Source organism: Camellia sinensis, chromosome 1 (assembly GCF_055761805.1).
Source record: "Camellia sinensis isolate YWXY chromosome 1, ASM5576180v1, whole genome shotgun sequence".
Taxonomy (NCBI): domain Eukaryota; kingdom Viridiplantae; phylum Streptophyta; class Magnoliopsida; order Ericales; family Theaceae; genus Camellia; species Camellia sinensis.
In genome coordinates, this window is record NC_138961.1 from 235,587,111 (window position 1) to 235,609,642 (window position 22,532).

The 22,532-nt window shown below is 34.6% G+C and overlaps 1 protein-coding gene across 2 annotated transcripts; it reads right to left on the reverse strand.

The window, feature by feature from the left end:
- Window positions 1-438: 438 nt before the first annotated feature.
- RIK (RS2-interacting KH protein) lies at window positions 439-9,123 on the reverse strand. 2 transcript variants are annotated; one of them, XR_014346267.1, is made up of 12 exons: window positions 8,790-9,123; window positions 7,854-8,094; window positions 6,560-6,658; window positions 6,409-6,443; window positions 6,245-6,320; window positions 5,159-5,254; window positions 4,999-5,085; window positions 4,539-4,632; window positions 4,309-4,426; window positions 3,117-3,633; window positions 1,024-2,079; window positions 439-872 (listed from the first exon to the last, which is right to left on the reverse strand). XR_014346267.1 is itself a non-coding variant. In XM_028203742.2 (12 exons), the coding sequence occupies exons 1-12, from the start codon at window positions 8,864-8,866 to the stop codon at window positions 751-753; spliced, it is 1,794 nt and encodes a 597-aa protein (XP_028059543.2). In that variant the 5' UTR covers window positions 8,867-9,123; the 3' UTR covers window positions 439-750. The 2 variants fall into 2 exon arrangements, 1 of the variants encoding a protein (XP_028059543.2); XM_028203742.2 differs by having other exon boundaries at window positions 1,024-1,255.
- Between the last annotated feature and the right edge of the window lie 13,409 nt (window positions 9,124-22,532).

The following is a 22,532-nucleotide window of genomic DNA, read 5'->3' on the forward strand; positions in this document are numbered from 1 at the left end:
CCAAACGCCGCCAGGTTCGGACTCTCACTGTCATCCACCACCACCGTCATCGCCGCAAACTCCTCCCTCTTCTTCGATCTCTATGATAACGAACAATCACTTCTCTCTCTATGTTTTCGAAATGCAATAGCACTGCCAATGACTTAGTATTTAACACTGCCTCATCTCGATTGATTATTGCATTTCGAAAACACTATCTGTACCGAATAATTCTATATACCCCAATTAGTGTACTAACTAAAATACCAATTGATGATGTTACATAATTTAAGAAGTTTTTAGTATTTGTAATGTAATTAATGTGTGGAGTCAATAATAATATCATAACTAGTGTTGGTACACTAATTAGTATACTAATTGGTGCATGTAACACCACCGATTTGTAACTTTAATTCAACTCAATTACCAAAGCGAAAAGCAAAAAAATAAAACGAAACGAAACAAAAAAGGCTACTCACTCTGCCTGATTGTACAACCATATAGTTACAATGGCCAGAATACAACACAGTTCTCCCCGCCCCACAATGCTTGTGCACGATGCTAAGGCTGAGAAGCACAGACCAACAGGCTAGCAACCTCTAATTTTATACTTCACAAAGCTGTTGCATTTTGATTTCCATCAATAATTCATGCCAGCTGGCTAACAAGCATGCATTTTTTGCCCTTCCCAACCTCCAATCCAAAACAAATTAAAACACTTTGTGTGTTAACGCCATGCCCAGAACCAACCAGTCAGATGCAACTTGATGCTCATACAGCCCAAAATGGTTTTGGAGCTGCCGATCCATTTGAGTTGCTTTTGTATGGTGCTTCAGTTATTTCATCAGGTTCATCATCTTCCTCTCCATATTCCATTAGCTTGATCAAAGTATCTGAAACAACCAAACAGCAGCATTGCATTTAACAAAAGTGTGAGAAGCATTATATAGCATTCAAGTTTTTTTTATGCATCTCAAACATTCATCATGATGACAGGTTCAATTTGAACTATAAGACACCAGTAGAGCGAATTTAAAAAACTACCAGGGACGCTTTCAAGTTTTGATTTATTCAGAACACTCTTCTCATGAACTTTTGAGGGAAGCACTGGTGAATTGAATTTTGGTGGTGGTGGTGGCGGGGGCATGGACCGGGGAGGGGGCAAAACCATTCCATTGACTGATTGCTGGACCAACTTTTTTGGAGCCTGCATTGTTGAAATGTTTCTTACCCCCAAATCTGGTGTTGGTTCACCTGCCTTCTGAAATTTTGAACCCTGTAATGAGTTATGAGAAAAGAATCCAACCTGATTCCTCAGTAAAGGTAGAATAAAGATAGAATAAATCCAATTACCAAAAATGAAAAAAAAAAAAAAAAAAAAAAGGAAGAAGAAGAAGGCAGCAGCAACGTAAGATACAAAAAAGTGGCAACTAACACGTGAGATGAATGGAAGGTAATCAGATGTCAATGGAAATAAATAGAAGGGTATTTCAATAGGTGCAAACTTGAGCTGACGTAGTCCATACACATTTAAGTGTTGGTCTAGGTACATTCATCAAGTTCACCACCAATTGTTGATATAGAGTGATCTAGCAATAATAGGCCCAGATGCAGAAACAGTATTTTTACTTCCACGTCAAGTTGTGGAACAAGGGCAAGACAGATACAGACATGGCTGTTGTACTAACAAAACATGTCTTCATTTCCAAAATCTGCTATTGTTAAAAAAAAAATTAAAAATGGTGCAGGTGTGTGGTTTAACTCCGCCTATGTCGTGCTAGAATTTAATCTTTTAGTCCCAAGCCCTGCTAAGGAGGGTTGTGCGTTATGTACTAGCCTAACAACCAATATGTAAAAATTCATCTCAGATCCCATATGAACATGAATCGTAATATGAATACGTGTGCTTGGAATTCATGCCACAGAAGCAGTTTAAAATCAAGCAGCAAAAATTCTGGAATCAGTTCTGGATCAAAGCATTGGAGCAGCATGCACCAATCCCATGCCACCTTCATAATAGAAATCCCTGTGAAACATAGAAACGGTCCAACAGAGGTCCAGTATCAGCCTGTTAGCTTCATACAAGGTCAGAGAAAATACCTGGAATAATAAGTGGTAGAAGTCAGAATGAATAATATTGAAATTCAATAGGAAAATTTAGAAATATAAAAAATTGTTTAGTGGACCTAGATTATCATCCTCATTATTAGATGAAGAATAATAGGGGGGAAAAATGTTGGATTATGATTGAGTTTCATGCAATTCCGTGAGAGAGAGAGAGAGAGAGAACTCTTAATTAGGCCACTCCTAGACCCAAAATGCAAATGAAAAATAATGGAACCAACTGATCAAGGTCAGAAAAGAATTCACAACCAAGTTGTGAAACCAGACAACAAATCTTTGACCCTTGACTTCGAAGCTGCAAAGAACAAGAACCCAACGGCAAAAAAAAGGATCCGGTAGCAGCCTCTATTGATCAATGACAACTTTAAAACAAAGCCCAATTAGCTTTTTTGCCCTCCCCAAATTACTAACTACTTTTTATGATCCATTTCCATTTGTTTCGTAATACCAAGCATGAAAAAGTGATACAATTATGTACTCAACACAACTCAGCAAAGCCTTATTCCCAACTACTTGGGGCCGGCAACATGACTTCAGTTTTGCCATTCCACTGGATCAAGGGCCATAGTTTCATTAAAATCAAAAGTAAACATATCTTTCAATTATGTAATGTAACAAATAAACCAACAACATTTCAAGGGAAGAGAAGGGAGGGGAGTAGATGCATGCAATGCATTTACAAATTTCAAACAATTTTGCACCATTAAATTTGGAAGGCTTATCATTGTCATGTTCACTCGCAACCCTAGAGCATCATACATGCTTTACCACTTCAAGGGACTGAATACTGTCTTAAGAAAACTTTATTTAAAATCTGGTGCAGATTTACTATAGTCGAAATAATCATGACAAATGCTGTAAAATATTCATCCTTTATTTATATTCAACAGGTTATAACTTCTAATTAATTTAAATTGAAAGAGGGGGCTTTTTCAATCTAGTTATTTCTTCCTTTGTTCTCTTAAAAGGCCATAAAATGCAATACCCTCCAGGACGAGAGTAAGCACAGATACCTGATGGGGGTTTGCATGCCCCTTCGAAGCAACTGGTAACTCCTGAAACTTTCGTTTCTGCAGACGCCGTTTCTCCTCATAAGACAAGGTCTCGCTAGAATTCGCTGCTGTGCTTGCTGCTGTTGTTGCAGGAGCAACTGTTGAATTGACAAGAGAAGGTGACTGTCTAAGGGCTAAGGCAACTTGCTGCAAAGGGGTGGCTTGAGGATATATCCCACCATATCCACTATAGCTCGTTCCACCAGTTAACGAAGGCTGGGGATGGCAAACTATGTTTGGTTGAGAATGCCCACAGCTCAGTCCTATGGATTGTGACAAAGTCCCCTGAAGAAGGGTAGTGGTGATGCCAGGATGTGTAGCTGAGGAAATTGGTGGAATTGCTACAGAGTTCACAGGTACTGATGTCAAACTGGCAGCTGAACTATTATTTGCCTCCACCTCATTCCCAGAACTCTGAACTCCATTCAGCAACTGATGTGGTGGTGGAACAGCACCATACACCTTGCTTGATGAGACCCTGTGACATTGAATAATCACCACAATTTATTCTCCTTGAAAGCGGAAAAGAATATATTGGCATAAAAGCAATGCAACCATATCATACCAGTTAGTCCATACAAACAACACATTCATGCAAAAGCACAGATGGAACAGATACTAAAAACAAAAAACAAAAAAAAATCAACAACAAAACAAATATTGTTGCAGAGAAAAGGAGTACTGAATACTACATGCTCAATGAAACACAAATATCTCTAAATTGTAAATATTATTGGGGGGGGAAGCTTATCTATCTTCTAAGAGCTCAGCCTGTTTAGTGCAGCTTATAGGGACTGCTAATTACTTTTTAACTTTTAGGAGTTTATGCCAGTGTGTTTGGTGCAGTGCAGCTTTTTGGTTACAGCTAATGAGGCAAAAATAGGTTGATTATCGGGATGGGTGCTTTTAGTTTCTGCTTTCTAATTATTAGCTTCTAGTTGCACCAAACAGACCATCATATGAACTCTCAAAAGAGGATAAAAAATGTTATGCCCACATATTACCCAAAATGCTTACATTCTCCAAGTACCTATCAATTAAGAAAAGAAAAAATCTAAGTTACCCTCACCCAATTTTAGAGGACAGAATTCTCCTATTGAGAATATTCACATATACTCTAATATAAACATAAGCAAAAATTAAACCTAATTACCTAGAGGCACAGCACTCTATGCTGATTGTATCCAAAAGATTTTCAGCCAAAAGCTTTGCACTTTCAATACTTTTTGGATTGTTACTCGACAAGTATAAATGCAGTGGCTGCTTTCCTTCTGCAAGAATAGAAAGTAACAGTAATAATATGGTCAGTGCTTTGAAGAACAATATGCACACAATCCATATTGTCCAAATTGCAAAACAGTTGCATGGCACCACAAGTACAACCTTTGCCAAATGCACTTTCAGAATTTCCTGAACCACGTCCTCTTAGTAAGACAGTTGCTCCTGTTTCATTCATAATGTGATTTACATACTGGTCCTGCATGTTCAAAAACCAACCACCACCAACACACGAAAAAAACAACTCTCCCAATTGCATGGAGATGTCAGAGAAAGCTTCAAACATTAGAATCTCTCATCTTCATCATGAACAATATAAACTTTGAACTAAATTCATCAAATAGCATAACAGGGACCAAACAAAAAATGACAGAAAGAAAGAAAGGGGAAAAAGAAGAAGCTGCAAAAATGAGTATCAATGCCAGATGAATGCATAAAAAATTCATATATAAAGAAATTAAAGCAAAACATCCATATATGACCATACAATACCCCTTATAAAAGAATAAGCACAAGCTAAGCAACACAATCAGAAATGCACAATCGCATGAGGGGTGAGGCTCACATTTGGCCCACGAATACGAGCAGCGATGTTCAAGGATGGGTCTGCTTCAAAACCCAGATACACACATGTGCTCAGATGATTAGTAACCTGTTTCAAATAGTCAAAATTATTTGTCAACCCCATTCTGCAGGCTTATAGAGCTTAAGTGCAAGACATTTACCGTTCCAACATTGTTGACAGAACCTTGCTTCAGCACCTCTTCAACCATGGCAGCTGCAAGATCAACAGATTTTATCCGTTCCACTGTCGTCTCCAACTGCAAAAGCAAACCATAATTTAAGGATATTAAAATCAAGCTAAATAAAAATAACAATAAAAGGAAAAAATATAATTGGTAAATAGTAATACAATAACTTGCAACTGCAATTTTGAGTGATGAACTGATCCATACCAGCAAGTTGAATTGCCCTGATCAAAATTGTAAGTAACATTTACAAGTAATATCTAAAATTCATAACACTTTATTTACAAGGAGTCAAAGACAACAAGTTGAGATCTGTGAGCCATCTTTGGAATTGCTGATAAACATGTGTATTAAATAAAAGGAAAATCTCTTTATATAAGAAAAAAGTTCATAATACAAGATCTACAAGGACAAATAAAGTTGAGATTTGTGAGCCATTTTTGGAATCATTAAGAGCCATAGATATTAAATAGGTTTTTTTTTTTTTAATGAATAATAAGCTTTATTGAGAGAGAGCATCAAGCGAATACAAGCTGTATACAAAAACAAAAAGAAAGAACTTCACAAACAAACAAGAGGTCAATGAGAAAGATATACACACGCATTACACATCTATGGTTTCTAAATGACCAAGGTTGGGATTAACCCTTTTTGAAAGTCAATTATAGAAAATAACCCAAAAATTATTCTTCAATATAGCCTCTATACCCTTGAGAGTTCTCCTACACTATTCTTCCCAAATAAACTACATCAAGCAGAAAGACAATACTAGCAACGTTTTCCTCCTCTTTTCCCCGCTCTACCTCCTCACCAACTATGCAACCCCTCTAAAACCCTCCAAAGGAAAACCCAAGGGATCCCTAAAATGGTTGGAATCAATACCCAGAACTACTTAACAACAGCAAAATGAAGGAAGATAAGAGGCACAGATTACAGGTCTTGCTGGTATAAGTAACACCAATTAGAGGCCCCATAGGTAAACACAGAGCAATGTCAGATGTTCAACCATTTTATTCAACCTTTGCCACAGATGGAGAGAATAAATATATATAAAGCACTTACATGTGCACCAGCAGAAATGTGAAGATAGAGTGGCTTTTCACCATCAGGGGCTGCGTTTGGAGGACGATATTTGCCCCTGCAAACATAATTTGATCAAATGCATTATACACAATAATAAGATATCAGCACAAAGGACCTCATTACACCTGCAATGACATATTTACCTTGTTATTACTACGGCCCCAGTGCACTTTTGGATCTGCAAGGTTAGTAGAAGAAACTATCAATCCCACAAGTGATAATTTTTCAAAACTAACTTAAAGACAGAATAGAAAGTTATCCTTCAATCATGAAAACCAAATGAATAATTTTCACCTCTTCCTGGGTCTGACGTTTTGTGAGTTTGTAGCGAACAGCAGAATCAGCATCATTAATGACAATTTCTCGAGCTATCAACTCATCTTGAATTTTTTGCTACAGCAGAAAAATAATATTATTCAAAAACTAATAGAGATTTAAAACAAACCAATAATCTATGCTCTAAACAAATATATAGTGAGGACAAGGAAGATTACACTTCAACAGATTGGAGCTTTAACATTTATAAAACATGATGATTAAACCAATAAAACAAAACTATAATCTAGGCTGAAAATAAATATATAATAAGGACAAGGAATGTTACGCTTCAACCCTAAACCCTGGTACTTTCCCTTCCCCAAATTCACCCATATCACCATATAATAATGGTAAGGAGGAAAGTTAGCTGAATACTCCACCACATTCTATCCCACCCATCATCTCCAATATGTATTTGGAACCTCACACACATTAGAACATGTTTGGATATACTCCACCTTCCTCTCTGCTTCCTTCCCTGTCAAAGATATGGCAACCCTACATTTGAATACCCACTTCAATTTTACCATGTTGCATCACTCCTTAGTCCTCTAAAGACCTCATCCTCTCTTATAGTGTTCAAAAGACATAAATTTTGAGCAGCCTATTGATTTAATTCTCAAAAATAGGGAAAGTTAAAAAGTAACAATATTAAATAAAATAGGTTAATCTTGCACTCAACTCAAAGCATTTTGCATGCCACCCCTCCATCTTAATATACCTCAACTATATAAGAAACATTTGAGGATAAACTGATTATTGTGTCATTGGGGTCCTCGTGTATGATGAATCACTTAAATAACTCAGTCACAAAGCTTTTTTGCTGAACAATGCACAACACTAAATTTACTTTTCATACTATTTTGTATATATTTTCCACTACCCACGGTGTCTTCAACCCCACTTTGGAAAAGTGGATAGCTGCTATAGATACACCTACCACTCGCAAACCTTGTGCAACAAACAAATCCAAAGAGAGGTGAACCTAAGATGTCCAGTTTTGGAGATGTCACCCATCAAACCCAGCAACCAACAATTTCCAATGAACTCACCTACCAATAAGTAAACATGAACATTTGAAACATACATTTAAATTAAAGATAAAAAGACACCGAATATCAAATTTAAGAAACAAACGCAGAAAACCCATTCTTAATCATCTTCATTTCTGATCTACACCATTTCACAAACAACACCCAAAGTAAAACACACAGTTATTATGAAATATGAATCAAAAAGGACTGTCGCAATTCCCGTTAAGGCATCTTACTTGATTTATCTTTTGGACCACCACAGTGGCATGTGGCTGTATTAAGGGAGCCTGAAACACCTGTAATATAGTTGCAGGGCTAGTCGTAAGAGGATTTGCCAAAAGAGCTCCAGAAGCTGAAGAAGCACCTGGAAGATTAATCGCAGCAAGGGATCCAATGTTGCTCGATGGAAGAATCCCAGATACTGCTACTCCAGCTGTAATCAAGGATTCAGCAGGCTGATCCCACTTTCTCTTTCTCCTGCAAAATGTCCTAAAAGTTTAAATATCACTTGAGCCAACCATTAACTTAACTATTTGCAAAATTTATTACTCGATTAAATAATAAGAATAGTGTATGCACCAAGCTACGGATTTGTGACTTTGCTCAGTTGGGTTAAACTCTATAGAACAGTCTTAACTAATGTCATTCCAATTGCAAATACTCAAAATCATGGTTTTATCAATATGGAATAATTTTGCCTTCTCATCAGCATATGTGTCAAAAACCCTGCTTTGAATTGAAACTACTATTTCTCACATAAAGTGCATATGTAAATTATACTTTTCTCTTTCTTTCCTCAAAGAGAATAAATAGTTCAGAAGATCCTTAATATACCCAAATGTAAATAAATCACATAGGTCCATTAAAAATTACACAGCTGTTTCAATAACTCCATATAACAAAACTCAAAACTCTTACTAATTCAAATAATAAAATAAAAAGAAGAAGAAAAGGAAGAGGAGCCCTAAAAAGATAAAACCCTAATGATCATCAACCAAGACAAGAGGGAGCGTCAAATATATATGTACATAATTGGAAACTTATAAACGTGTCCAACGTGGTAATTTGATATGAATCTAGCAAAATCAACAATCTTGATGCATACAGCCTCAATAAATCCATCTTTTGGTTGAATTGCGATAAAGGAAGCGTCGAAAACTAGGGTTTTTCACCTCTGCTTAGTTGTTGATGATTCGGCGGCGGCCATGGATTCGGCAGACGAAACCCTAGAACAATTGTCCTCCGTCATTCTGTCGATGTCGCCCTCGTCGTCTGATACTTTTCTTCCTTCGCAGAAATTTGAAGATACGGTGTATATATATGCGTGTATATACGTATAATTTAGGGTTTGTAATCGTTGCTTTGTGATCGATCTGTGTTCTGTGAAGGGTTGGTTTTCTTGCTCTCGAAACGAGTAATCGGAAGCGTATATTGCTAATTTCGTTGGGCGTGAAGAGCTGAGTCCGGATCCTCGGCGGCGATCGCTGTTTGGCAGGAATTATTTTCAGTTTATTTTAATTCTTAATTTAATTTAAATTATTTTTAGTTTATTTTAATTTTTAATTTAATTTAAATTATTTTGATGTGTTTGGTTCATGGTTTTAAAAACCGGACCGGACCGGCCGGTTCAACCGGTTGAACCGGTGACCGGATGGGGTTCCGGTCCGGTCAGCCCCCTAAAACCGGCCAAAGGTAAAAACCGGCCTCTTTAGTGAAAACCGGTGAACCCACCGGTTAAACCGGTGAACCGGTCGACCCGGTGACGGGTTGACCGAACCGGACCGGTTTGAAATTTTTTTTTTTTTAAATTTTTCTGTGTTTCTTTCTTTTCTTTCTTTCTTTCTTATTTTATATATATATATATATATATATATATAAAATATAAGAATATAAGAAAATTTTAATTTCAAACTCTTTTTCAAGGGTCTCCTCTTGTGAGGAATCCCATTAAGAGTTTGATGAAATTATTGTGAAAGTCTTCACCTATTTATAAGAAAAAAACTCTTTCAAAAAAACTCAAGAAATCTATGTGGGATTTAATCAAATGTATTGGAGGGAATATTGAAATTTTGATATCCCTCCAAAATTTTTGCTTTCCTTTCAATCAAATTATTTGAATTAAAATCATATGGAGGGAATATTAAATATTTGATTTCATCTTCCAAAATTGAAATTAATAATATTTTAAAATATATTATTATATTTTTCAGTAAAAAAAATATTAGGACAAATATTTAAGATAATTTAATATTTTTAATATTTTTAATTTATAATTTTATTACTTATATTTTTATTTAAATATAATTTTAATATATTTATTACGTCACGGTTCGATTCCGGTTCAACCCGACGGTTGAACCGGTGACCCGTCCACCCGATGCCTTTTCCGGTTCGTTCACCGGTCCGGTTTTTAAAACATTGGTTTGGTTCACAATTATGAATTAGAAGCTCTTAACTTATAGGTTATAATTACTTTCTTACAACACTACTAAACATGGTCATTATCTGTAACCCTTTCAAAAAAACAAACAAACAAACAAACAAAAACAAACAAAACAGAACCCAGAAAGGGTGAAGAAGAAAAAAAACAGCGGTGGGGTGGGTTTGATCTCGCGAGCCCTCTTCTCTCTCTCTTTCGTGATCTTGATCTCGCTACCAACGACGAGCCATCTCTCTCTCTTGCGATGTTGATCTCGCCACTAGTGACGAGCCACCATCTCGATCTGAAGAAGAAGATGAAGGAGGTGAGGTGAGTTTGACACGGCGGTGCTTGACGGTCGAGAGAGAAAGACTTAAGAGAGAGAATTCGAGGTTTTGATTTTTTGGTGATGAACTTTGATTTTTCATCATCTTTTTTAGCCCATGATTTGAACTCTTTCTCTCTCTCTCTATTAAAAGAGGAAGGGAATGTGGGTTGCGGCGGCGATGGCGGGGAGGTGGTGGCACCGTAGGTAAAGGTGGCCAAAGGTCGCCGGCTATGGGCTCACGGTCGTGTGGGTTCACGATGGTGGGTTACCCATCGCTACTATCTTTCTTCTTTCCCTATTGCTGGGTTCGGTTATGTGCTGTTTTTTTTTTTTTTTTTTTTAAATTTGCCCCAAAACGACATCATTTTAGGGCGCTGCAGGGAAGGGTTGCAAATAATGGCGACCGAGGATCCGAACTCGTGAAGAGCTACGGACAAGAACACATAACACAAGGATACATCCAATCAAAATAAGCCATGTCGGATAAAGTCATATGACTTGCACTTGATTCATGACTCCTCTATTTTTTACTTTTTTAATGCAAATCTTAACTCCATTAATAATATATATATATATATATATAAAAGGGAAAATTGTCCTAAGGTCCCTCTCCAACTTTTAATAGGAGGAGAGGTACACAATAATATGTTATGATGGCTAAGATCCATCAACTTTATTTTATATTATAAAATATCTAATTTACTCACGTTATAACATAAGATTGTTTGGATTTTGGCAATGCTGACTTCACGGTGAGATTTTGGAAACCGATTTCACGGTAGAGATTTTGTTGGAGATTTTGTAGGGGTTTTGCAAGTGTTGCAGTGGACTTCACGATAGAGATTACGACGATCGTATAGGTGTTATAGTGTGTTGATCGCATAGGTTTTTCAGTTGAGTTGAATCAGGTATGGTTTCAATAAAGATTCCACATGAGTTTTTTATTTTTGTTTTGAATTTTATATAAGGATTCCGATTTCATAATAGTTTTTCGAGTGTATTTTTGCATTAGGTTTTTGTTTTCAGTTTTGATCAATTTAAAAGAGAGGCTAGCTCAGTGAAGTTGTTTATGATTTTTTGAGTTGATTTTTCATTTGCTGTTATTGATCAATTTTAGACAAAGCCCAGCTTGATAGAGTTGATTTTTATTTTTGGAATTAATTTTTCATTATCTGTTTTTTGATCAATTTCAAAGAGTGTTGACAGTGTGGTTGATTTTGATGTTTAGAGTTCATTTTTCATGCTCTGTTTTTCATCAACATGCTCATCAAAGTTCATTTTTCGTGCTCTGTTTTTCATCAACATGTTGATCAATGATAAGTTTTGTTCTCTATTTTTTCAAACCATAGTAATTTGTTTAAACTAGAGAAATTTCATTCTCTGCACTTTTGTTGGTATAATCCAAAGAAAATTGTAAGTTTGTTATTATAATCTAACAAAAATGACAGAGAAAATTATAAGTTCATATGGACATATTATTAATTTCTAATGCAGATAGAATCTGAGAAAGTGAATGTAAGTTCTTAAATTTCTCTGGACTTTTATTTGTAGTTGAGAGAAAATTATAAGTTTGTTATTCACTTTCAGTTTGTAGTTCAAAGAAAATTATAAGTTTGTAGAAAATGAATATAAGTTTTTATTTCTCTGAGCAAAAGTTTTTTTGTGTTTTTTCTTTCAGTTTAGATGAGCAGTGCACTGTTTTTTTGTTATCTTGAAGGTGTATATGAATTTGTAAATTTCTCTGGACTTTGATATGAGTGTAATATTGCAAAATGACGCAAAGAAAATTGTAAGCTTGTACTTCAGTGAAAATCACAGAGAAGCTTATAATTTTAAAACAGATCTTCTGTGTGTTTTTTGTCTATGATTGTGTTTAATAGTTAACAGTAAATTTCTCTGTGATTCTCTTTGGATTCATTAATTTTTCTGTAATTTTGTTTTCATTATCTCGAAGGTGAATATAAGTTTCTAAATGTCTCTGAACTTTTATTTGAGTCAACAGAAAATTATAAGCTTGTTATTATAATCCAGAGAAAATTATAATTATTAGAAATTTCTTTGGACTTTTATGTTGTTCTTGTGATGTGTTTTTATGTTGAACAAATTATTTTTCTTGTTTTTTTCTTTCAGTTTTGATGGACAGTGTAGTGTTCTTGTTGTGCAAATATGGGAATGATACTATTGTCATTAATATTTCATGCGAATTGAATTTCGAGAAATTGGTTGGCATTTTGTGTGAAACATAGGAGAATTTGCAACCTGAGACGATGTGTATTTCATATTCAATTGTGGGCCATCCGAATTGTATGGTTCGAAATGATATTGATTTTCTAAATACGTTGAGGATTGTTTGGGCACGTGGTATTGATATAGTTGATGTTTCAGTTACTAGATGTAGTACTTCTGATCAAGAGAATGAAGTGAGGTCTAATTGGGTAGATGTTGTGGATGGTGAATGTGATAGGCTGGTGGATATTGAAAGGAAATCACTCTCTAAGTTTTGTTCTCACCAAGAAAAGGTGTTATTGTCAGCTGGTTGGCGAAATAATATTACGAGAGTTGGACAAAAGTTTGAGGGTGGTGTGGTTGAGTTTCATACTGTTTTATGCAAGTATGCTATTGAAGTTGGCTTTCAATTTACGTATGTTAAAAATGACAAGCTGAGGGTTACGACACAATATGCATATAAGGAATCAAGGGGATGTATATGGCGTGCACATGCTTCAGTTGAAAAAACAAATGGGTTATTTTACATAAGAACTTTGAACAATGAACATGCGTGTGGTGTGGCGGTTCGTACTAGTAAACATGCTAGGATGACTTCCAGCTTAGTTTCTGGGCTGATACTTAAAGAGGTAAGTGCAAAACCTTTAACTCATCCAGTGGATGTTGTCAAAGAAATGAAAGACAAGTATGGGGTCTCAATCAGTTATAACTGTGGTTGGTTGGGGGTTGAAAAAGTAAAATGTAGTACATATGGGGATTCTTGTTTGTCATTCGATCAATTACGGTGATATTTTGATGAGGCATCGAAGAAGAATCCAGGTAGTCGTTTTGAGTTAGATTTTGAAGATAACAAGCGTTTCAAAAGAGTGTTTGTGGCTTTTCATGCATGCATTGCTTGTTTCGAATATTGCCGGTCATTGTTTTTTTTTTATGGAACATTTTTGAAAGGATGATATAAAGGAGTTATGCTTGCTGCGATGGGGAAAGATGGGAATGAAGGTAATTGTAAATATGTCTAATTTTATCTAAGTATGTGAACTTTCTATACATGTAGGAATTGAGTGAATGTGATTTTTCTCTGACTCTTTGAATTTTCTCTGATTTTGGCCACTGTGTGGATTTTCTTTGGTTGTGGCCACTGTGAGAGTTTTCTTTGGATTTTGGTCAATGTGTGCATTTTCTCTGGATGTTGTCATTGTGTGAATTTTATCTGTAGTTGGTCACTAAGTGAATTTTGTCTGGATATTCTGATTGTGTGCATTTTCTCTGTAGTTGGTTACCAAGTCAATTTTCACTAGATGTTGCCAATGTGTGAATTTTCTCTGGAGTTGGGCACTAAGTGAATTTTGTCTGGAGGTTGCCATTGTGTGAATTTTCTCTGGATGTTGGTAGTATCAAATTTCTTTGGTTATTTATTGTTCTAATTTTCTCTACATGTGTATATCGAATATGCTTGTTCCTATTTATTTTGTAGGTTTTTTTTTTTCCTATAGCTTTTGCTGTTGTTGATGCTGAGAATAAAAACAATTGGTGTTGATTCCTTAAACATTTATGTGAAGTATTGGGATCAGAGAGAGTGATAAGTTTCATGTCAGATCGACATTGCGGTATTGTGGAAGGAATTGTTAGGTTTTTCCCTAACTGCTTTCATGGATTTTGTCTTGAACATCTAAAGAGAAACTTGAGGGATAAGTTGTCATGTGGAAACACAAATTTGGTTAGGGAGACGATTGTGCCCAAGTTTTCAGAATGTGCATATGCGCCAACAAAGGCATCGTTTCATTTCAAGTTAAATGAATTAAAAAGTGAGGGATGAGATGTTGTGAGTGTTTTCTTGAGAAGTTTACCATATGAAAATTGGAGTGATGCATATTTTGAGGGGAAACGTTATGGTGAGATGTATTCAAATGTTGCTGAGTCATTCAATTCATGGATACGAGAAGCTCAACACTTGCCAATAACAAATTTGGTGGGCATGATACAGTTGCAAATGATGAATATGAGGTCTGATAGGAGGCTGCTCTTTAGTAAATGGAATAAAATTCTCTGTCCTCGTATGGATAGTGTATTGGAGAAGTCTTTCTTGGATGGGAGGACATGGAATATGAGCTTATCATCTAATAATGTCTTTGAAGTGCATTGTTTTCCTTCGGTTATGGTTGATTTTGGGTTGATAACTTGTTCATGTCGAAAATGGGAAATAAATGGGTATCCATGTCAACATGCTGTTGCTGCAATTTTTAAGAGTGAAAAGAATTTGAATTCTTTTGTTGAACCATTTTTTCATGCTGATATGTATCGTCAAGCATACTCGTTTTCGATTGGCCTAGTTCCAACTGTTGAAAAACCTGTGTGTAGCATTGATGATGCTATGATTTTACCTCCTTTGAGTAAGAGACCAGCTGGGAGGCCAAAGAAGAACAGAATTGCTTCTACTCGAGAGTTTAAAAGGGTGATTAAGTGTAGTCGTTGTGAGAGTATTGGTCGCCATAATAAGATGACATACAAGGAACCTTTGTTAAATAATTGAGGATAATATATTTTATTGATTGAATATTACATTTGATTATTATTTTGTATATTTTGTTTTTTGCAATGTATTTTTTAGATAGTGCATATAATAATATCAATCAAATTCATCCAGAGAAATTTTTCAATAGCAGTTAAAGTGTGCATTGTGTTTATTGATATACACTAATATGCTTGTTCTAATATGTTTGTTGAAATATGTATTGTGTTTTGTGAGGTCCAATTTATCCAGAGAAATTTGCCACTAGCATTGAAAATTACAGTGTGTATTGTGTTTGTTGAAATTTCTCTAAGTTTAAACTAGAGAAATCCAGAAAATTTCTCTGGACTTCACAGAGAAATTCTTACCAGGGAAGAATTTTTCTAGACTCACATGAAGAAATATGCACACCAGACAGAGCATACACAAAATTATTGTATTGAGTTGAGAATTAAGCTCTTTTGAAATTTCTCTGAGTTGAGAATTTCTCTAGACCATGGAATAATTTCTATAGACTCACTTCAACTCAGAAATTTTTCTGAAAGCCAAAGAAATTTTCCTCACCAACTAAGAGAAATTCATTGAAATTAGAGAAATTCCCCCTCTTCAAATCACTTAACCCAGAGAAATGCACAACTCAGAAATTACATTTTCTGTCACCATTCGAATCCGTCAATTTCATCCAGAGAAATTTTACTCTAGCTGAGAAAATTATCTGGGCATTGTGTTTTGAAGCTTCAAATTCATCTAGTGAAATTTTCCAATAGCAGAGAAAAGAAAAAAAAAATGAGACAATTTTCTCTGTATGGATTGTGTTGACAATCACAATAAATATAAATATATATTTAACCATTGATAGGTATGGAATTTACATTAGTCAAAATATATTAAAAAAAAATGAAATTTACATTAGTCAAAAAAATGATATATACATATATGTCAAGTATCATCATTCCTTCAATGTATGGAAAAAAAAATTGAATGGTTAATCCTAATTATATTGTTCACATTGTCTTCATTTCACTAGTTTCACTATTACACTTTTGGTTCTTCTTCTGGAGGTATTTCAATTGGTTCAGTCCATGACCGGCCAACTTCGGTCACAAATCTCTCTATGATTTCTGCCCTCATCAACCTTATGTCTTGTGTGGACAATTTGGAGCTGATAGGTTCGTTTTTGCTATATTATTTTATTATATAGCATATAAAGAGGCCACAATCTAGTCTGCATACAAATTATAGGTATGGTTAGTTTTAAGAAACATTCAAATCAGATTATCTTATTTATAGATGTTGTATGAAACTTACGAATCACTGTCTTGTTGTGGAGCATTGTTGACATACTCAAAGTCGTAATTTGTGTTTTGTGAGTTTATCAATTTGAAAGAGGGTTGTGATTGAGCCTCTCTTTCAAGGCAAGCTTTCAAAAAATTCTCCACATAAACTTGCTGCAAAAAAATATTTTTTAAATAACAGAGAAATTTACAGACAAATCAATGGGATTCTTTGAAAATTATCATCACATAAACATTATGATGGATCCGAGAAATTTGCACTCGTTACCAATTGTTTTGCATCTTTGACATATTTGTCTTCTGCATCATCCCTCATTGGCCTTAGTGAGTTATAGAACCTCCATAAATTGTCTTGTTTGTCGAGGACAAGCAAGGTCTAGTGATTTCCATGTGTTGACTTCTCATTACCTTCAATATTTATTGGGAAATGGAGAAACTTGTAGTTCCTCCATACTGTTTCAATATGCTTGTCAACTAATAAGACACGGAAAGTTTGATTTTCCGTCATCTTGATGAAATTCTGTGGTCAAAGAAAATCAAAAAATGGTTATGTTATGAGAAAGTTGAAATGACAGGAATTTAAGAAATATACAGACAGAGAAATTTTAAATGCACACAACTAGCCAGAAAAAATTAGACTAGTGACACAACTGGCTTCAAAAAGTATCTTAACAAGAGAAAGTAGTAAATAAATTTCAGAGAAAATCAAATAAAAGAGTAGTAACATACTAAGCTCATGGATGTGAAAAAAAAAATGAAGTTGGTTGTTGTCTTTCTCTGATTTGGTCAACAAAAAGGATCGCTTAATAGCCATCAATGACCTGAAAAATATTATTTATAATTGTAATATTGGTTTATAAAGACTGTTAGAACATTGTAGAGAAATTTTGATGAAAGACTTACATTGTTGGCAATTTCTTTTTGCTTTATTAGATTTTCAATGTCTTCGAAGGTAATGAGATTCAACTCACTTGTCCAGATTAAAGCCCTACAAGATGACAAAGAAGGGATTTAATAGTTGTTAATGCAATATAAGTTAGTAAATTATGGTTTGTTATCTTCTATTTTATTTGTTGTACAACATGATCTTTTATCAATCTTGAAATTGGTAGAGTTTGTGAAAAAACTCAAGATTTTCTGATATTTGTTGGTTGAGGTAAGACGTACGCATCAGCATCAAGTACTTCTTTGTCTTTCATGGTTTGCTCGGTTTGCTTTGCAGCTTGCTTCGAACCTCTAGTCACTTTCGCAACTTTGAGATATTGAAATTCTGGATCATGCTGCTTTTCTTCCTTTCTTTTGCCTTTAAATTTTTTATCATTGATGTAGGATCTTTTTTTACTGTAGACAGTGAAAATATCAATAAAAGTGAAATTTCTCTGAAATAACAGATGCTATTTCAATATGTAAATTTATTTGATTCAATATTTTCCAGTTATCATAGACTTTTGTCTTTTGTTTTGGTTGTTCTTTGTGTGCCATTTGTTCTTGTGGGGTTGTTGGTTATTGTTCCACTTACATTCCAACTTTACACAATGAAAAATAAACAAGCCCCAAAAATCGAATAAGAAAATAGACAGAGAAAATCAAATAAGCAGTAGAAATCAATAAAAATAAGCATCAGAAACTAATGTGTTCAGAGAAATTTAACTTTCAGAGAAAATTACCATTGACAGAGAAAATTATAATAAATAGAAATTTCTCTGAGTTATGTTGACACAAGGACATAACTTTTTGTGGCTCAAGATTTTCACTGACCTTGTGGTTGAACTTGTGTTGGTGTTCGGTATGGTTGTGTTGCTAGTTGAACGAATAGTTCTTGAACTTGTTCATGCAATTTAGCATTTTCATTTTCAAGCTCCGAAATTGAATACCTCAACGCTTGAATTGTTTTTGTATCATTTTCTTTTTGAACCTCCAATATCCTTAGTTTCATTTGGATTGTGTTGTGTCTTTCTTGAAGTTTTGAGTTAAGTGATGTCAAGGTTCTTATTGCAATATCCTTTTCTGCAAGTAATTCATTCCAATTTATCTCTTATTCTATTTTAGATTTGGAAAGTGCCTTTAGTTTTTGACGTAGATCAGCAATTTGGGCATCCTTTGATTTCTCAGATTCTTGAGGATGATGCATTGTTGAGCCACAAATGCTATCACGATGTTGGTCCATCGGCTCATTATGTTATTCTTCATCACTTTCCTCATTGTTTTCTTCTGGCTGTTTAGATTGAGTGCCTTCATCTTCTTCTTCACTGTCTTCTTCTTTCTGTTCATTTTCTTCTTTGCCTTCTGCTTCTATTTCTTCACTTTCTTCTCTGTCTTCTGCTTCTCCACTGCTTGCTTGATCTTCTTGTCCATTGCTGGCTTCGTGTTCTTCTATGTTGCCTTTTGCTTCTTCATTCCCTCCTTCTTCAGATGAATCTTGTAATGTCTCATTGAATTTGACAATTGCCTTTTTGATTCTTTCTTTGTCTTTTTACCAAGACAGAACTCCTCTGATGGATTTTTGACTAGCTCCTTGTTATCTATCTGTAACATGAGGCTCTTTTATTAAAGAAATGTTACAAAATTCACTGAAAGAAAAAATTCAAATAAGGAAAATAAAATTCATCTAAATGATACTAATGGGAAACAAACTTCAGAGAAAATTGTATGGGCCAGAGAAAATTACAGACAATGAGTTAATTTTATGAGGTAGAGAAAATTACAAACAAGGAACATAATTTAGATATCAGAGAAAATCAATCAAGGCATATAAGTTAATGTTTTACTATAATTGTGTCAGAGAAATTTTGATTCCAGAGAAAATTCATTAGAAGGGTAGAAATAAACAGTATTAATCAAAGATGCAAGGCACATAAGTTATGCGCCAGAGAAAATTACACACAAGGAGAAACAATTTTATGGGCCAGAGAAAATTATGAAACAACCAACATAATTCAGATATTAGAGAAAATCAATCAGGACATATAAGTTAATGAGTTACAATTATGGTCAGAGAAATTTGGATTGCAGAGAAAATTGATTACAATGGCAGAAATAAACCAGTGGTAACCAAAGAAGAAACATAAATTGATAGTTCAGAGAAAATTGATCTCAATCAATCAAGGCATAATGAGGGAAACAAACCAGTGGTTAGAGAAATTTTGGAATTTCACTGAGATTTCAGTGGCGATAGAAATCTAACCTGTCGAGGTGCAAGAAAGTAGACTGGTGTCTTCTGCAGCTGTTTCGTCAAGCTTTGCAGGTTCCACTTGGCACATCTTGGGAAGTCAGTTGTGTTACTGTCTTCCAAGTCAATGATATTTGCATGTTCACATAGCCAAAAATGTGATGAAAATTAAAGTAATTAAATTTTGCTAAATACACAAATTTGTAACTATGATAACTGTAAATTTGAATGGATATTATACTTACCAGCAATGCAATGACACATCCCGTAACTTTTTCTGGAGTTTTGTGCAATGCTATGATAGAATCAATCAATGTTGATGTGATTGCTTCTGGCCAATCATACTATTTTATTGATTCAAGAGGTTCCACATACTTTATAAAAACCCACCCTATTGAATTCCCACTTGTTGCAAAAAATAGGGTGAGACACAAGTACAATATAACAATGATTGCTACATTTTTTAAGTCAGTTGGTTGCTTGCCTTTCATTACTTTGACCGAGGCATTTTTAAGAACAGGACTAGTGAGCCTTGTGTCCTTTTGGAATCTTCCCCTAAGGAATGCAGATTTTGACTTTTTAGAGTATCTTAATGACATGGCTCCTTTACCTCCTTGCAAACCAAAAATCAAGGTCATGTCATTGGTTGTGAAGGTCAAGCTCTTTTTACCAACTGTGAATGCTTTTGTTTTTTCATTGTAACATTGGATTATTGCAACTACATCATCATCAGATTTCCTAGATTTCCTTGGATCTATCCTTCTAGTGGTTAGAGCTTGGATCAAATACCAGAATGGGGTCTTTTGAAGCTCTACAAGTTGGTTTGAATTGAATTTAAGTGTTTGAAAAAAGGAGACAACAGATGAGAGGTTGGATCGGTATTGAATGTTGTAGTGAGCTCTTTTTCTTTGGAGTTTAACAGGTTTTTTCCCCCTTGAGCTTGAGTCTATTGAAGTTGGGGTACTCATCTTGATGCTAGTTGCTTCATCACCTTGGACTTGTGTGTTTTGGCAAGGAGTTTGTGGTGTTTTGCTACTGGTTTTGGATCTTAGATCATAAGAAGACCGAGAGAGTTTCCGTTTTTTGCTTGGTGTTTCCGATTTTTTGCTGCTGGTTTTTTATCTTAGATCATAAGAAGACTGAGAGAGTTTTCTGTTTCTTGCTTGGTGTTTCCGGTGTTTCGCTGCTTTTACGTTTTGCCATTTATAGACAATGATGAAAACATAAAGATGTCAACATTAAATCCCAGAGAAAATTGAACATGCCAGAGAAAATTGGACATGTCAGAGAAAATTACACATAAGGGAGAAAACTAAGGTGGCTAAGGAAAATTATAAATGTCAGACAAAATCAGACACTAAAAATTAAATTTCAGATTACTAATTGTTTTCCTGTGGAATACATCTAGCTACAGAAAATTTTCATTGCCAGAGAAAATCAACAAAGCATTATAAGCATGGTAGAGAAATTTTCAATAATTGTTAAAATTACATATAGAAGTAAAATATAGCTAGAGAAAATTGAAAAAAGAAACATATATCTAGCAAGTACAGAAATTAAGGACAGAGAAAAGTAAACATGGCAAGCCAAAGAAAATTTCCATTCCACAATTAGCAAGATAAAATAAACAAAGTAATGTAAACATGCCACTGAAAATTATTCCACATTGAAACCAAGAATTGAACAAAATAAACATACCAGAGAAAATTACACATTCGTGAGAAAATTTCCATTCTAGAGAAAATTTCAAATCCATAATATTAAAATGCCAGAGAAATTTACATACACAACCAAAAAAAATTAAACATGATAGAGACATACAAGGGAGAAAAGTGATGTGGCCAGAGAAAATTATAACTTAGACACAGACAAGAGTAATAAACATTCCAGAGAAAAATACATATTCCAAAGAAATTTATAGACAACATCACAGAAACATGTTCAAGAATAAGATCAAAACACAGAGTAATGACTTTTTTTTCAAAATAAACATGCTAAAGAAAATTCAAAGAAGAAACATACATTCCAGTTGATAATATTAAAATGCCAGAGAAATTTACATACACAATCAGAGAAAATTAAACATGATAGAAACACACAAGGGAGGAAAGTGATGTGGTCAGAGAAAATTATAAATACCAGAGAAACTTAGACAGAGATAAGAGAGTAATAGACATTCCAGAGAAAGATAGACATTCCAATTAAAAATACTTTACAGAGAAATTTACAAAGTAGAGAAATTTATAGACAAAATCATAGAAATATGTTCAAGTATAAGATGAAAACACAGAGAAATAACTTTTTTCAAAATAAACATGCTAGAGAAAATTGAAAGAAGAAACATACATCAAGCAAAAACCAGAGAAATTCAAATGCCAGAGAAATTTACAGATAAAATGACAAACATGTTCAATAATAAGTTCAAAACATACATAAATAACTTTTTTCAAATTCATATAGCTTTTTATTACGAAATTGAAACCCTAATTTATGAAAAGTTAATATAAAATGCAATTAACTGTGTTTCTAGAGAAAATCTAGTTGTATTGTAGAAAAACTTACTAGAGTTAGGATGAAACTTTAATGACGAGCTGATATGTCCTAAGACGAAAATGTGACGTGACGAAGATGAACTGAGATGACAATGAACAGTGAAAACGGAGTCAGAGAAATTTGTGAGAAAGGAATGGGAATGATTTTTGCAGAAGATAACGAAGCTCTAATGTCGATGGTGAAGATATTGAAACCCTAGTTCTGCAGTTCTCTTGTTCGTGAAGATGGTTGGATGCTTGGAATGGAACTTAGTCGTCGAAATCAGTTTCGTCTGTGTGTTGATTGTGTGAAGGGTATTTTGGTCCACAAAATAATTAAAAATGCGCGCCATGTTGTTCAGGGACCTGATGCATCATTGTTTTTTTTGGTGTCCTTTATCCTCTAAATTACTATTATTAGGGACCTTAAAAAAAATT

Bases quoted from the DNA above. Each gene is read 5' to 3' on its own strand.
- RIK (XM_028203742.2), bottom strand. From the start codon at position 8,866: ATGACGGAGGACAATTGTTCTAGGGTTTCGTCTGCCGAATCCATGGCC. The intron at 6,444-6,559 runs GTGAAAATTATT...CTAACCTTGCAG, and splicing joins AACGTCAGACCCAGGAAGAG to ATCCAAAAGTGCACTGGGGC. The intron at 5,086-5,158 runs GTAAATGTCTTG...TATTTGAAACAG, and splicing joins CTGTCAACAATGTTGGAACG to GTTACTAATCATCTGAGCAC.